This window comes from Aspergillus stella-maris (assembly GCF_047715825.1).
Source record: "Aspergillus stella-maris strain CBS 113639 unplaced genomic scaffold BDV14scaffold_4, whole genome shotgun sequence".
Classification (NCBI taxonomy): Eukaryota; Fungi; Ascomycota; class Eurotiomycetes; order Eurotiales; family Aspergillaceae; genus Aspergillus; species Aspergillus stella-maris.
The window spans coordinates 359,646-372,291 of NW_027396798.1; the positions used below are offsets into that span (position 1 = coordinate 359,646).

The following is a 12,646-nucleotide window of genomic DNA, read 5'->3' on the forward strand; positions in this document are numbered from 1 at the left end:
TCTATCGTACCTAACGTATCATCACCTAATCAACAACGTGCCTACCTACCAGCACTGCCAATCAGCCCTACGAAGCAACCACTACCCCCAACACCCCGACTCAAACCAAAACCTACCTACCAGCCATCAATTCTACCAACATACGCACCACAATGCCCCCTTCCCAAAAACTAACAACCCACCTCCTAACCCTCCACTCTTCCACCCTCAAAAGCGCAACAACCCACCCCTTCCTCGCCCACGCCGGAACAGGCAAATTACCGAAGACCATCCTGGCACAATGGCTCTCCCAAGACCGCCTCTACGCACAGACATACGTGCGGTTCATTGGGCTGCTTTTATCAAAGGTTCAACTACCGACCATCCCGACGGCAGAGAGGAAGAAGGAGAGTGGGGAATGCAGTATCCAGGAGAAGATAATGAGGGTACTGGTTGATGCGCTAGTGAATATTCAGGTTGAGTTGGGGTTTTATGAGAGAACTGCGGAGGAATACGGATTGGATTTGAATACGGTTACGCCGGGGCAAGAAGGGCAAGAAGAGGAAGAAGGGGCATTTGGACCGAATGAGGTTACAAGGGGGTATATCGATATGTTCCTCTCTTCAGCCGGTGAAAAGAGGGCCCTTTTGGAGGGATTGACGGTTCTTTGGGCGACGGAAGAATGCTACCTCCGTGCTTGGAGGTATGCGCAGTCTTTCCAGTCGCAGTCCCAGTCACAGTCACCTTCATCCTCAAGCAGTGGGCAGGATGCGGATGCGGACATGGACGGTGGTGCACTCAGAAACAAATTCATCCCCAACTGGGCGAGTAAGGAGTTTGAGGAGTTTGTGGTGAAGATTGGGTGTGTGCTTGATGAGTATGCTGCACTTGAGCTTGGTGGGGATTTGTCTGAGAAGGGAGGGTTGGAGAAGTGTGAGGGGTGGTGGGGGGAGGTTGTGGGGTTGGAAGTTGGGTTTTGGCCTGATGTTGAGGGGGTAGAGGTCTAGGGTGAATGACGGCGGAAAAACAATATCAATCAGGGAGAGCACATGGCATGGTCGCTCTTCATGGGCTTTTGAAGTAGGCTGAAAATTCTATATCCATGCAGGTGTTTTACATACAGTAACCCTGACCTACTAAGCACTATCGACACCTCTTGGAAGGCTTGATCCTTTTATAGAACTCTGATTTCCGCATGATTGATGAACTGTCCGACAAAAGAGATTACCTAGCTAAGCTGCCTCTGCAGTATCGATCTAGACTGGTACACACGCGAGAGTTCTGAGTTGTGGCCGTACCTATCGGGGGATGGCTAGTAGCAGTACAGTATGACTGAAGTCCTAGGCAACCACGCTCCTTACCCTGTCCATGGACAGCACATTTAATAGCAGAACTCGGTTGCCCTTTGACTGTCTCTTGGTCTCCCGTGCTCTGCATGCTTTCTCATACCGTAACCTAATTGGATAGTGGCATTACCCTAAGGTTGTCAATCTTCATTCAGTATGTAGGTATCCTGGAGTCTGTTCTTAGGTCCATGCCCGAATTCAACGGCTTGCTCATACCGTATCAACACGCCCAGAGTATATGTAGTTACAAGGTTAGCCTCTTCCCAACAAAGTCCAGGGGGCTGGGAGTTTCACATCAGTTCTGAGTCATGTCAACTTCCATGCCATGTGATTGATTTTCATTTCCCCTTTACTATAAAACTTTCAACCCCAGCCTACTCACTCGCCTCCTACCACCTGAGTAGCTAGCATTGACACCTCAGTGCATACGTATCAGTTACTTCTCATGGTTGAGCTAATCTCAGCTGGCGAGCTGCCTCGGGCCAAACACAATGGACTACGAGCGCTGCGCCGCACTACACAACGAGCTCCTAACGAGAGTCGTAGAAGGCTGCGGCGGTAAAATGCCCGATCCCCCTCTCCAAATCTACTGGGAGGCGTTCAACCCATCAGATGAAATTGCAGAGGCCCTCCACCCCTCCGTAATAGAGTTTCTCAATCGCGCATGGAACGAAGACATCATGCTGAAGGTGCATATTTCTTCTTTTATCTCTGGGCTCTGAATTCTCCACGGGGCTTTATTGACAGTGCGGTATTTACGCACTGGCCTGGCCGGTTCATCAAGCTTTACGGGTCTAGTTGTTTTTGGCTCGGGGATGATGAGGGGTTGATGTGAGTCTTCCGTCCTTCGTTCTCATGATCAGTTATGTAGACTGACTATTTATTTACTATAGGTTTTATCAGCATACTTTAAAAGCAAGCTGGATAGAGGACTACAACGACACCCAGATCATCGCTGAGCATGGTTGGTCTTGGATGCCGCTGGAGGTCATCCTTGATTCGTATCTACAGATGATCGACGAGAAGAAGGTTGATAGTATCCCCGTCAATGAATGGAAAGAGTATAGTTCTCGAGAACGGGAGCTTGATTGTAGGATATTTCACTCGCCCTGGATCATCCACCAGTTTACACAGATAGATCTGGACAAGACTGTTACTGCATTCAACCGTCTTGTGCATGCCATTGAATCTCGAATGGAACTGAGAGATTATGATGAGGCTGCTTATATGAACTTACCCTGGCATGATCTATCGATGTGTGACCAGAACTTCATCCCCCTTTCATCATTCGCGCACGAGTTCCTAAGCGCTACAGCCAACATCAAAGTCCGCTTTCGCTATATCGCCCCGGGGATCCGGTTCCCTACACTCACTGAATTCCTCGACCAACCGGTCACGGACTTCGAGAATTCACGACATATCCTCCTCGGTCAATTTCCAGGGAACTATCCCCACTGGATCCAAGACCCTATATACAAACGCACCGATCTAGTTCCCGGCTTCTACATCCACCACGTCACCGTCAAACCCCCCCCAATTCTTCAGCAACGAATGTCGCCTCCTCTTACCCTACGGAATTGGACGGCACACTTGGGCGCGGAACTCAAACGGTGGACCCTTCGGGGTAGACTACTGGGATTACCACTCCGACTGCGAACCGAATCCGAACCCAAAGGGGCGCGATAGAAACGGCGACATGTACTAGGTTGGGATATCGAATGGGATTAGTAATTGGCGGTATGTAAGGGTTCATGAGGTTTTGGAGGATTAGGCGGAGAGGGTTGAGGGGGGAGATTGGGAGGTTGATGCGGATGGAGTTCGGGGTGGGATTGGGAAGTTTAGGGAGGCGGATACCCAGGAGCATTGGGAGGAGTATTGGACTCCGCCGTCTTGGTAGGGGGGTGCCATACTATTGGTACATAGTAGGTAAGAATACTGTATACTGTATATACCAGAGACTTCTGTCACCAATTAGATAGATAGATAGATCTCAATCCTAAACCTTTCTTCTAACCATCACCTCACCTCATACCTTAGATTTAACAACCCCAAACCAACCAGGATACAGATATTCCTAACATGAACACCAACATTTCGTCCCCCCGGATACTCCAATAAAATCTTAACATCTGATATCCCCGCCATCGTCCAGCAAAGGAGAAATATGCCGAGTACTTTCCTCTCGCGCAGGATCGTCAATGTCCAGACGAATATTCCGGCCGCGAGGTTTCGGCCGCATCCGCTTGGGAGGAATGTTAGGGTTTGTGGTGGGGGTGGGGAGGGGATTCCGAAGGCTATTGCCACTGTACACATTCAGGTCAGCTCAGAAGGAGGGCAGCTAGGCGAGGTAAAGCCTGGTATTGGTATGGGCGAAGCACTCACGGCGAACGGGGTCAAGGAATGTTCCCAGGACACCCGAGTATATGAGTAATGAGCCGACTATGGCTGTTGCAGCGTCGAGGAGGTATAGAGGCGCATTGCTTGGTATAGTAGACATATTGGTTCTGAGTATGTGGAGTTGATTGTTCGAGGAAGATTGCAGACGGCGGGAGGTTGGTAGCAAGCGAAGACGGATTTAAATTCCAGGTCAGGCCATGCAAGCCCTATCACCTGATATATGTGTGTATGCTCCTGAGTCGATAGCAGGGTTATTGCTTTTTCTCGTGTTTGTGGTCGAGACAAAGAAGGTGTGGTTGATTAAAGTTGAATAGTTCTAGAGTCTAATTTCGCGTGGAAGAGGATTGAACAAGTACTGCGGCTTCTGGGTGCTCCATTGTATTTGTTTTGATGGACGTAGGCAGTTGGAATAACAGTTGTTATCCCTGTTGATAGTCTCAACTTCTCGGTGCTCGGGCTATTCGGTGCCTTTTTGGGCCGAGTTTATGCAGGCCCAAATGAGTTTATAATCACTCCTACCTCAATCTCACCATCTGCGCCTCTCTGAAGATGGATAAACTCTCAGGCGCAAGTACGTGGTAGGTTTGGGCTAAGAATACTCGTTCATTGACGTATTGTCACGGCCAACTCGAAGTATGGAAAATTCTCACTTTTATTGCATTGCTTGTCTAAGGTTCCTCGATGTGACCATAAGTGACCCAATCACAAAAAGGTAATAGTTACGCCGTGAAATTCAATATATAAAAGTATATAATGCAAGATATGAGATTAATGAAGGTTACTTGTACTTCATGCTGGTTGGAAGTTACATACAACATGGCGGTGCAGAAGCCGAGTCGGCTATATACCATACATCCACCCCGAGCCTTGAAGCCGACTTCTCGGAATGGGAGTACTTCTCCAACTAAACTACCCCGGGAGGAGTGTCGAGCAATTAGTTACCTCTAGATTTCTGATTTATCGAAGGGTATATAAGTACTAAGGAATCGTGACCCCGCAATGATAACTCGGTGTACCAGGGCTACCTACTCTCACTATACTCGCCCCCGAAGTATACAATCACAAGCCCAGCCCCAACCACAGCAACAACAAAAATCTGAGGGACATGGTAAACACAATGACAGAAGCGTCACATCCAACCATTGCACATTCACTACCACCAACCTCTACAATCCCCATTACAGGGATCCCACCTACGACGAAGCAATCGCCTGCGCCATCACCTGCACCGACGCAATCCAGCACCCAGTCTAAGTCTAAGAAACAAATAGAGTACCCACTATGGTTTGGTGGATCAGCATCCTGCATGGCTGTGGCCATGTCCCATCCGTTGGATTTGAGTATGTCTTGCCCCTAACTTCTGTGCTCTGTTGAATGGTGTTAATAGCAAATTCACAGTTAAGGTGCGGATGCAAATGGCAGATAGGAAAACCAAGAGCACCGTCTCCGGCCAGGGTAGAGTGGGAATGCTAGGAACAGCAATGAGGATTGTTAAGAGTGAGGGGGTGAGGGGGTTATATGCTGGTGTAAGTCAGCCCTACCGTACCCTTCTATGAATGTAAACCACCATATCGATGACCAAGTACTAACCAAGCCCGAGGAATCCTATAGTTCTCAGCGGGATTCATGAGACAATGTAAGCCCCATAATTTCTCAAGTACCTATACCTATTTACCAAAACTAACAACTACACCAGTAACATACGGAACAACCCGCCTAGCAACCTACGAGTCCCTCAAGAACTACCTCTCCTCCCAATCACCCTCCCACCAGCCACCCAATGCTCTAACACTCTCACTAACCGCAACGTTGTCCGGCATGCTAGGCTCCATTCCCGGCAACGCAGCAGACATAGCAAACATCCGCATGCAAAATGACATGTCCCTCCCACCTGCACAACGACGAAACTACAGACACATCCTGCACGCTTGGTCCGAGATGTACAAATCCGACGGCCCCCTCTTCTGGGTTAAAGGAATGGGTCCTAACGCTATAAGATGCGGTGTAATGACAGGAGGCCAACTAGGCGGGTACGACTTTTTCAAATCTCTTTTCGTGAAGGTTGGATTGGGAGGCGCAGAGAATACAATTGTGCATTTTTCAGCGTCTGTTGCTGCTGCTTTCGTGGCTACGTCTATATGTTCGCCGATGGATGTTGTTAAGACGCAGCTTATGGGTTTTAATCAAGGAAGCGGGGAGAGGCAATCTGTGGGAAGGGTTGTGCTTGATTTGACGGGAAAAGAGGGCGTGAAGTGGATGGTTAGAGGGTGGGTGCCGAGTTTTGTGAGGTTGGGGCCGCAGACTGTTGCTACTTTGGTGCTTTTGGAGGAGCATAAGAGGGTTTATAAGGGGTTGTTTGGGGAGGAATAGATCAGGCTATACACGGCATAGAGGTGAGAAATGCCGCTTTGAGTTTTTAACTAGATTGGGTTCATAGACTGTGGTTTAGCCCGATTATGCCTCGATTTCAATCGTGTGAGGATACTTTGTTGTATAGGTACTGATATCAATGTGGAGATCGGGACTGCGTGCTGCCTTGTTCCTGGCGATGCCAAACTAGGTACGTACCTGAATAGTCGCAGCGGACGTTGACCGAAGGTGAATGTGCAGGGGTACCTGTCCGTAATTGGCAGGAAAAATTATACTACGTAGACTCGGCAAACGAAGCGCGATAACAGCCGGTATGCCCCAGCTTTTAACCTCAGTGTCACGGTGTGATTACCGGAGCCTCTGCGCGGCATGCAGCATCGAGTCACAAAGAAGAGAAAGACGACTGGTCGGTGCAGCAGCTGCAGCCTCGTCTCCATGATCCTTCAGGATTGGAAATTGGATCCATCAGATCCCCGCTTTTGCTGGGGCTGGAGAAATATTCCAGGTTTTAGGCTGGGGAGCGAGAAGCTTACCTGGCTTTGCTTTACTCTGTTGGGAAATGGTATGCTGTGGTGGCATGGCCGGTGTGGCATGGCGTAGCGCGGCTAAAGACCCCTGTTAGCTGTTAGCTGGTGGACTGGTTAGGAGCTTACCGTATGCTGCTCTGGTTCTGATGTTGCGATTGTGACTGATGATGGGCATTCCACATGGAGGTGGCAGCTGTCAGGTGTCATACTTGCAGACTGGAGTATAGCAAACAGACATGCAGAAGGCAGGGTTCATTGCCTTATCAACCACCTGAGATATAGAGCGTTTGCTGGATGACATCATCACATGATCTGTAGAGGAGTAGAGGACCTGAAACGCCAGGAGCAAATCACTCATCACCTCGTATCTGCAGACTAAGATTTCGAGACGCGTCCACTTCGTAGTCCATAACCCTCTAGTCCAACAGTACCTGACACTGACACCGTACCTCAACAGACGGAGTGGCCCGAAGCGCTAGATCTGATCGAGGCCTAGAGTGTCAAGCTGAGAGGACTAAGCCTTTTAGTGTGCGTGCGCAGGACCATGCAATTGGTGGACAAAGGACAGCCAACAGACTGCAACAAGACGAACGAACAAAGACTGGGACGCCAGGATGCGAGCTGCATATTGTGTCTTTGGGATGGAGCGGCAGAGACTAGAGTATGGCCCGCAGTGGGACGCAGTATCAGACTCCCTGAGTCTCTCGAGTTCTACCCACAAGGACTGTCAAACTCTGAACTGTAGAAGAAGTGCAGAACCGGACAAATGGGTAGACTAGAGTAGTCAGAGATTAGTCTAGTGAAGAGGAACTCACCAAGTGGTAGAGTCGTGGTGAAGCGCGATTAATCATCAAAAATATCGCAGTTGAATCCCCACAGGATTGGTCGAGACACAACGCCCTGCTCGCTCTCTCTTCTGTCGCATAACCGTACGTCGCCGATCTCCTTCCAGCTCTTTTCTCTCAATCCACTGCTTACTCGCTTCTTGACTCATCCTCCTTTGCGTCACACTGTCTCTTAACTGCGTCTTCCTGATCTCCTGCACTATATCACATCTACCAGAAGAGAACTGCTCTCTTCGGCTTTCGTTCAACTCCGTCTCTGTGCCTTCCATGACTCGGTAAAGCGTTTCCACTCCCCGTGGAGGTGCGATAGCGAGCCTCCATTTACGCCCCTATTACTTTATCTTCTATCGCTCGATATATAAGTTATCTATTCTCCGTCTCACTCTCGAGTGCGTTCAGTCGATCTTGAATGCGGCGATCCGACTAAGCCCTCCATGGCAACTCCGTCCGCGCCTTTCTTCGCCGCCGATAACGCGGGCGACGAGGACCCCTCGCCAGACTCTGCATACCCTCACGACGACGGCGACTTTGACCATGCAAATTCTCTCTCCCACGACTTCGCGGCTGACCATCCTGCGCCCGATGACGCCAAGCAGTTGAAGACCCCGCTGCCAATGCAGAAACGCCGCCGAGTTACTCGGGCCTGCGATGAGTGTCGGCGCAAGAAAATCAAGTGCGATGGGAAGCAGCCCTGCACCCATTGCACTGTCTACAGTTATGGTAACTCTCTCAACCCACTCTTTTCTTTTCTTTTTCTACTCACCCGCTGATCTTTTAGAATGTACCTATGATCAGCCCTCAAATCGCCGCCGCAACCCCGCACCGCAATATGTCGAAGCGCTCGAGACTCGCCTTCACAAAGCCGAAGCCCTCCTCCATGTCGTTCTCCCCGACTTGAATCTCGACGACCCGCAGTTCGATGTCCACGCAACCGAGCAGCTTCTCTTGGCGATCAAGCAAAAGAAGCTCCAGGAGCCTCCGGCGCAACCTCCGCAACCCTCGGAACAACAAAACTCAAATACCTCCGCGGAAGCTCCGACGGACGGAGCAGGGAACGACGAGTCCTTGCTCGAGTCAATGGTCGACAAGTCCGGATGTCTCGATCTAGACGACCAAGGCCACTGGGATTACCATGGACATACATCTGGAATTATCTTCCTCCGCCGACTCCGCAAGCAGCTTGGGGTTTCCCAGCCGGGCGGGACTGAAATCCCCTTGCGTACGCGGCCCGCCCTGCAGAATTTCTTGGACAGCCCCAAGTCCATGTCCGAATCCCCGCAAGAACCATCCCTGCCTCCAACCCACGATTTGCCGCCTCGGGATGTCGCACGACGTCTGTGTCACAACGCTTTGGAGGATGGGTGTGCGCTGATTCGGTTTGTGCACGAGCCATCGTTCTATGCGTTGTTGAACCGAATCTACGATCTGCCTCCGGAACAATTCACCAATGAGGAGAACTCTTTTCTGCCGCTGCTTTACATCGTGATGTCGGTTGGCTGTTTATTTTCCGACGATGGGGCGGGGACCCTGGATGTGTCTGGTTATGAGTCTGCCATAGGTCAAGGGTATGCTAACAGATAAAATTGAATGAACTGCGCTAATGTTTACAGATTCCAATACTTCAAAGCTGGTCGACAGCTGCTGGAGATTACCGACTGTCGCGACCTATCCTCGTTACAGGCGATCTGCTTCATGGTCTTGTTCCTCCAATCATCCGCCAAGCTGAGCACCTGCTATTCATATGTCGGTATTGCTCTGCGCTCCGCCTTGCGACTCGGCCTGCATCGGTCGGTAGTTGCAGATTTCAATCCAATCGAGCGCGAACTGCGGAGGCGCATCTTCTGGGTAATTCGCAAAATGGATGTCTACGTGAGCACTTTGCTCGGTCTGCCGCAGATGCTGAGCGATGACGACATCGACCAAGAATATCCGATGTCAATCGATGGGGAGTTTATCACTGAGAACGGCATACTCCCAACACCAGAAGGCCGGATCCACGCCATGGTCGGCGCCAATGCACACACCAGACTATCGATCATCGTCTTGAAGATTGTCAAATACATCTACCCCCTCAAGACCGCCCAGCACAAGTCCAAGTCCGACCAACGCTACGTCGTGAGCCACTCCAAGATTAGAGAGATCGAACGTGATCTTCAAACCTGGATGGAAGAGCTTCCTGCTGCTCTCCGCCCGGGGACGGAAGTATCCCCGCAGATCGAACGGTATGCTTCCTGTACCTCTGCAACTGGACACTTTGCTAATGTATTTAGGATACGGCAACTTCTCCGCATCAGTTACGCTCATGCACAGATGGTCATGTACCGACCCTTCCTCCACTACGTATCGAGCGGTTCGCAAGCCCGCGGGGTGGACCGACGATCTTACGCCTGTGCGGCTGCCTGTGTCAGTGTTTCCCGTAACATCGTCCACATCACCACCGGAATGCACAAAAAGGGCCTGCTCAATGGCTCGTTCTGGTTTACCATGTATACCACTTACTTCGCCATCTTATCGCTACTTTTCTTCGTGCTTGAGAATCCAGATTCTCCCACAGCCAAGGATGGTGTTCTTAAAGATGCCATGGAGGGCAAGAATACGCTGGCAGGCCTAGCAAAGAAGAGTCTCGCAGCCGACCGCTGCTCGCAAAGCCTCAACTGTCTTTTCAAGAACCTCCCCGAACTACTCAAGAATCGACAGAGCTCGAAGAAGCAAGTCAATTTGAAACGACCAGCCCCATCTGCGAGCCAAGCACCTGAACCAGACATCAAACCAGTGCAGAGAGCAAGCACATTCCCAACACAACTACTCAACCGTCAGCCCAAGCAGGAGGGCATTCAAACCCCAAAGAGCCTAGATGGTAATCAGGCACCTCGATCTCCCGCCAAGCCACGGGCCAACCGTCGATCATGGGTCCAACCCGCCGGGACACCCCCAAGCAACATGTCAACCCCGCCGGAACCAACGCCGCCGTCAGCGGGTGCCACCCCGTCAATACCTCAGGCACTACCTATCCGGGAAACCCCTGGACAATTCAACCACGGCTTACCGAATACCTCTGGCTTCCCCGATCTCATGCCGATAATGTTCCCCTCCGATGATCCATTCGCCTATCCAACGCAACCCATGTCAACACTGGAAGACGACCACTTCCGCTTTGATGCCAATGCCGCGTTCCCTACAATGCCTACCGCAGTCGACCAGAACAATTCCAACCTCAACCGATCACTAGACAGCCTAGGCGGCTTCCCGCTGTTCCAGAACAATACCCCACAATCCAGCATCGGCGCCGCATTTTCCGGCCGTCTTCCAGGCTCCCACATGCAGTCCCCCACAATATCCCACGGCTCCACGCCCGCGGAAGCAGTCAACAGCCCCGACCTTGTCTCGATCCCGAACCAGAACTTTGTCTGGCAGGGTTACGGTATCGACCAGCAGCCTAATTACGTCGCTGATCCGAACATGCAGCAGATGCCTGCTAATGGGGGTGCGAATGGGAATATCAATGGCAATGTCAACGGCAACGGCAACGGCAACGGCAACGATCAAAACTTCGTTATACCAGATGAGAACATCTTCAACGCCGGTCTTGATCTCCCTGGTGTCCCGCTAGATGATATCTTTGGTGGCGGCGACATGAAGAACGGGTTTAATGACGATTGGACTCAGTGGATGAATATTGGGTAGCTGCCTCAGTATATGCGATGTGATGACTACAACTACATCTACGAAAATATAATGACCGGCCCGGATGCATTTTGGATATGGTTTGTTTGGTTTGGTTTGGTTATGTTCGGATGATATCAGGCGTTGCGGATACCAAATAGTTTTGTTCATATTGTGTTATATTTCTTGATATATCTGTATCTTCATTCTATGTCCATGTCTATAGCGCATATAATACCATATAAAATACTCAAAATAAAAATATCTATCTATAAATACATCTCCATGTCCATCTCCACGGATATCAACACCTAAATCCTAGCCGGAAGACTGGGCTAAGACCGCCACCGCCCCTTAGGAGGCTGATACCAAGACCAAATATTCAACCCGACCTTCTCCCCCTCCTCAACGGGAAACGCCGCATGCCATGTCTCCGGCCACCCGCGCCCATCAGGCCCGACATTCTCCCAGAAGACCGCATTGCCCTTTATCGGCTTGAATGTTATTCCCTGCCTTTGACTTCCCTCCTTTTTTGTATCCTCCCCACCACCACACTCCAAAAACCGACACCATTTCTTGTCTTTCGGCATCCTCAACCTCGGAAAATTCGTCCCCCCACCAATACACTCATCCGCTAAATAAACCATAAACGTACTTAATCGATCCCCACCCCGTCCCCTCGCCGTACCCGCCCAATCATAGTGGTGGATGTAGTGGCCCGACGCATTATACCGCTGCGCCCACATGCGTTCTATGTACAGGTGTGGTTTCCAGCCTTGAAATGCATGAGCGCGGGATTCTATGCACCGCACGACGGGGTTGCGAGGGAGGAGGGCGCGGTCCGAGAGGCGTTTTGTTGTGTCGGTGCGGTTTAGAAGGGAGTCGGTGGAGGAGGAGTAGAGGGTTGAGGGGGTGTAGTGTGGTTTGCTAGAAGGGAAGACTTTATTAGTTGGGTTTTTGGGTTGAGTAGGGAGAGCTGAGCGGAAGTGAGTAGGCACGGACCTAATATTCACGAGATGGTCTGCCTCATAACCTGAAAGAAAGTCCTCAATGTAGATTACCAGCGGAGCCTGGTTAAGTATATGCACCTTGTAATTATCCTCCCCATTCTCGCCGTCGCCGTAGTCGCATGAGAACGGAACGCCATCGTCTAGACTTAGGACATCGGGATTGAGGTTCAGCGATGTATCCTCCTCCTCGTCTCCATAGAAATTATCATCTTGCCATGCGTAGATCGCCGATCCAGAATCCGCCGGGAGGAATTGTCGCAAGAGCGGATTTATAACGAGAAAGTAAAGCGGTACAAGATAAAAGAGCGAAGAGAGAGAGAGATGTATATTCGTTTTCGGTATCTGCATGCTAAGAATAAAGAAAGCCCAGAAAGTAGAGTCGAGCTGTGATTGGATTGGTGGTGCAGGGAAGACGTTGTCGCATTCCCGGGCGTTATGGCGTTATAGCCGGCGATAAGGCCGGGCTGGATCACCTGATGCGGTTCTGATCGGCTGCTAACCTGGACTTT

The 12,646-nt window shown here is 50.6% G+C and overlaps 6 protein-coding genes across 6 annotated transcripts; 4 read left to right on the top strand and 2 right to left on the bottom strand.

The window, feature by feature from the left end:
* Window positions 1-152: 152 nt before the first annotated feature.
* Window positions 153-986, top strand: BDV14DRAFT_195861 (putative transcription regulator PAB1642; the record flags this gene model as incomplete). Its single annotated transcript, XM_073772315.1, has 1 exon — window positions 153-986. One exon carries the CDS (start codon window positions 153-155, stop codon window positions 984-986), a length of 834 nt encoding a protein of 277 aa, XP_073632561.1.
* Window positions 987-1,816: 830 nt separating this feature from the next.
* BDV14DRAFT_195862 (uncharacterized protein) lies at window positions 1,817-3,011 on the top strand (the record flags this gene model as incomplete). The annotated part of the gene is made up of 2 exons (XM_073772316.1): window positions 1,817-2,014; window positions 2,229-3,011. The coding sequence occupies 2 exons, from the start codon at window positions 1,817-1,819 to the stop codon at window positions 3,009-3,011; spliced, it is 981 nt and encodes a 326-aa protein (XP_073632562.1).
* Window positions 3,012-3,244: 233 nt separating this feature from the next.
* BDV14DRAFT_85424 (DUF4267 domain-containing protein) lies at window positions 3,245-3,881 on the bottom strand. The gene is made up of 2 exons (XM_073777693.1): window positions 3,708-3,881; window positions 3,245-3,628 (listed from the first exon to the last, which is right to left on the bottom strand). The coding sequence occupies exons 1-2, from the start codon at window positions 3,820-3,822 to the stop codon at window positions 3,342-3,344; spliced, it is 402 nt and encodes a 133-aa protein (XP_073632563.1). The 5' UTR covers window positions 3,823-3,881; the 3' UTR covers window positions 3,245-3,341.
* A 958-nt stretch (window positions 3,882-4,839) lies between these two features.
* Window positions 4,840-6,092, top strand: BDV14DRAFT_195864 (dicarboxylate transporter; the record flags this gene model as incomplete). Its single annotated transcript, XM_073772317.1, has 4 exons — window positions 4,840-5,062; window positions 5,121-5,248; window positions 5,334-5,358; window positions 5,419-6,092. 4 exons carry the CDS (start codon window positions 4,840-4,842, stop codon window positions 6,090-6,092), a joined length of 1,050 nt encoding a protein of 349 aa, XP_073632564.1.
* Window positions 6,093-7,541: 1,449 nt separating this feature from the next.
* BDV14DRAFT_85436 (putative C6 transcription factor (Mut3)) lies at window positions 7,542-11,305 on the top strand. The gene is made up of 4 exons (XM_073777694.1): window positions 7,542-8,184; window positions 8,243-9,029; window positions 9,075-9,686; window positions 9,735-11,305. The coding sequence occupies exons 1-4, from the start codon at window positions 7,899-7,901 to the stop codon at window positions 11,146-11,148; spliced, it is 3,099 nt and encodes a 1,032-aa protein (XP_073632565.1). The 5' UTR covers window positions 7,542-7,898; the 3' UTR covers window positions 11,149-11,305.
* On the bottom strand, window positions 11,306-12,553 carry BDV14DRAFT_85439 (oxidoreductase, 2OG-Fe(II) oxygenase family). The gene is made up of 2 exons (XM_073777695.1): window positions 12,130-12,553; window positions 11,306-12,054 (listed from the first exon to the last, which is right to left on the bottom strand). The coding sequence occupies exons 1-2, from the start codon at window positions 12,483-12,485 to the stop codon at window positions 11,463-11,465; spliced, it is 948 nt and encodes a 315-aa protein (XP_073632566.1). The 5' UTR covers window positions 12,486-12,553; the 3' UTR covers window positions 11,306-11,462.
* Between the last annotated feature and the right edge of the window lie 93 nt (window positions 12,554-12,646).

Coding starts and splice junctions, on each gene's coding strand:
- BDV14DRAFT_85424 (XM_073777693.1), bottom strand. CDS start 3,822: ATGTCTACTATACCAAGCAATGCGCCTCTATACCTCCTCGACGCTGCA. Junction 3,629..3,707: donor ATTCCTTGACCCCGTTCGCC/GTGAGTGCTTCG, acceptor GAATGTGTACAG/TGGCAATAGCCTTCGGAATC.
- BDV14DRAFT_85436 (XM_073777694.1), top strand. CDS start 7,899: ATGGCAACTCCGTCCGCGCCTTTCTTCGCCGCCGATAACGCGGGCGAC. Junction 8,185..8,242: donor TTGCACTGTCTACAGTTATG/GTAACTCTCTCA, acceptor CTGATCTTTTAG/AATGTACCTATGATCAGCCC. Junction 9,687..9,734: donor GTATCCCCGCAGATCGAACG/GTATGCTTCCTG, acceptor TAATGTATTTAG/GATACGGCAACTTCTCCGCA.
- BDV14DRAFT_85439 (XM_073777695.1), bottom strand. CDS start 12,485: ATGCAGATACCGAAAACGAATATACATCTCTCTCTCTCTTCGCTCTTT. Junction 12,055..12,129: donor GACCATCTCGTGAATATTAG/GTCCGTGCCTAC, acceptor CTTCCCTTCTAG/CAAACCACACTACACCCCCT.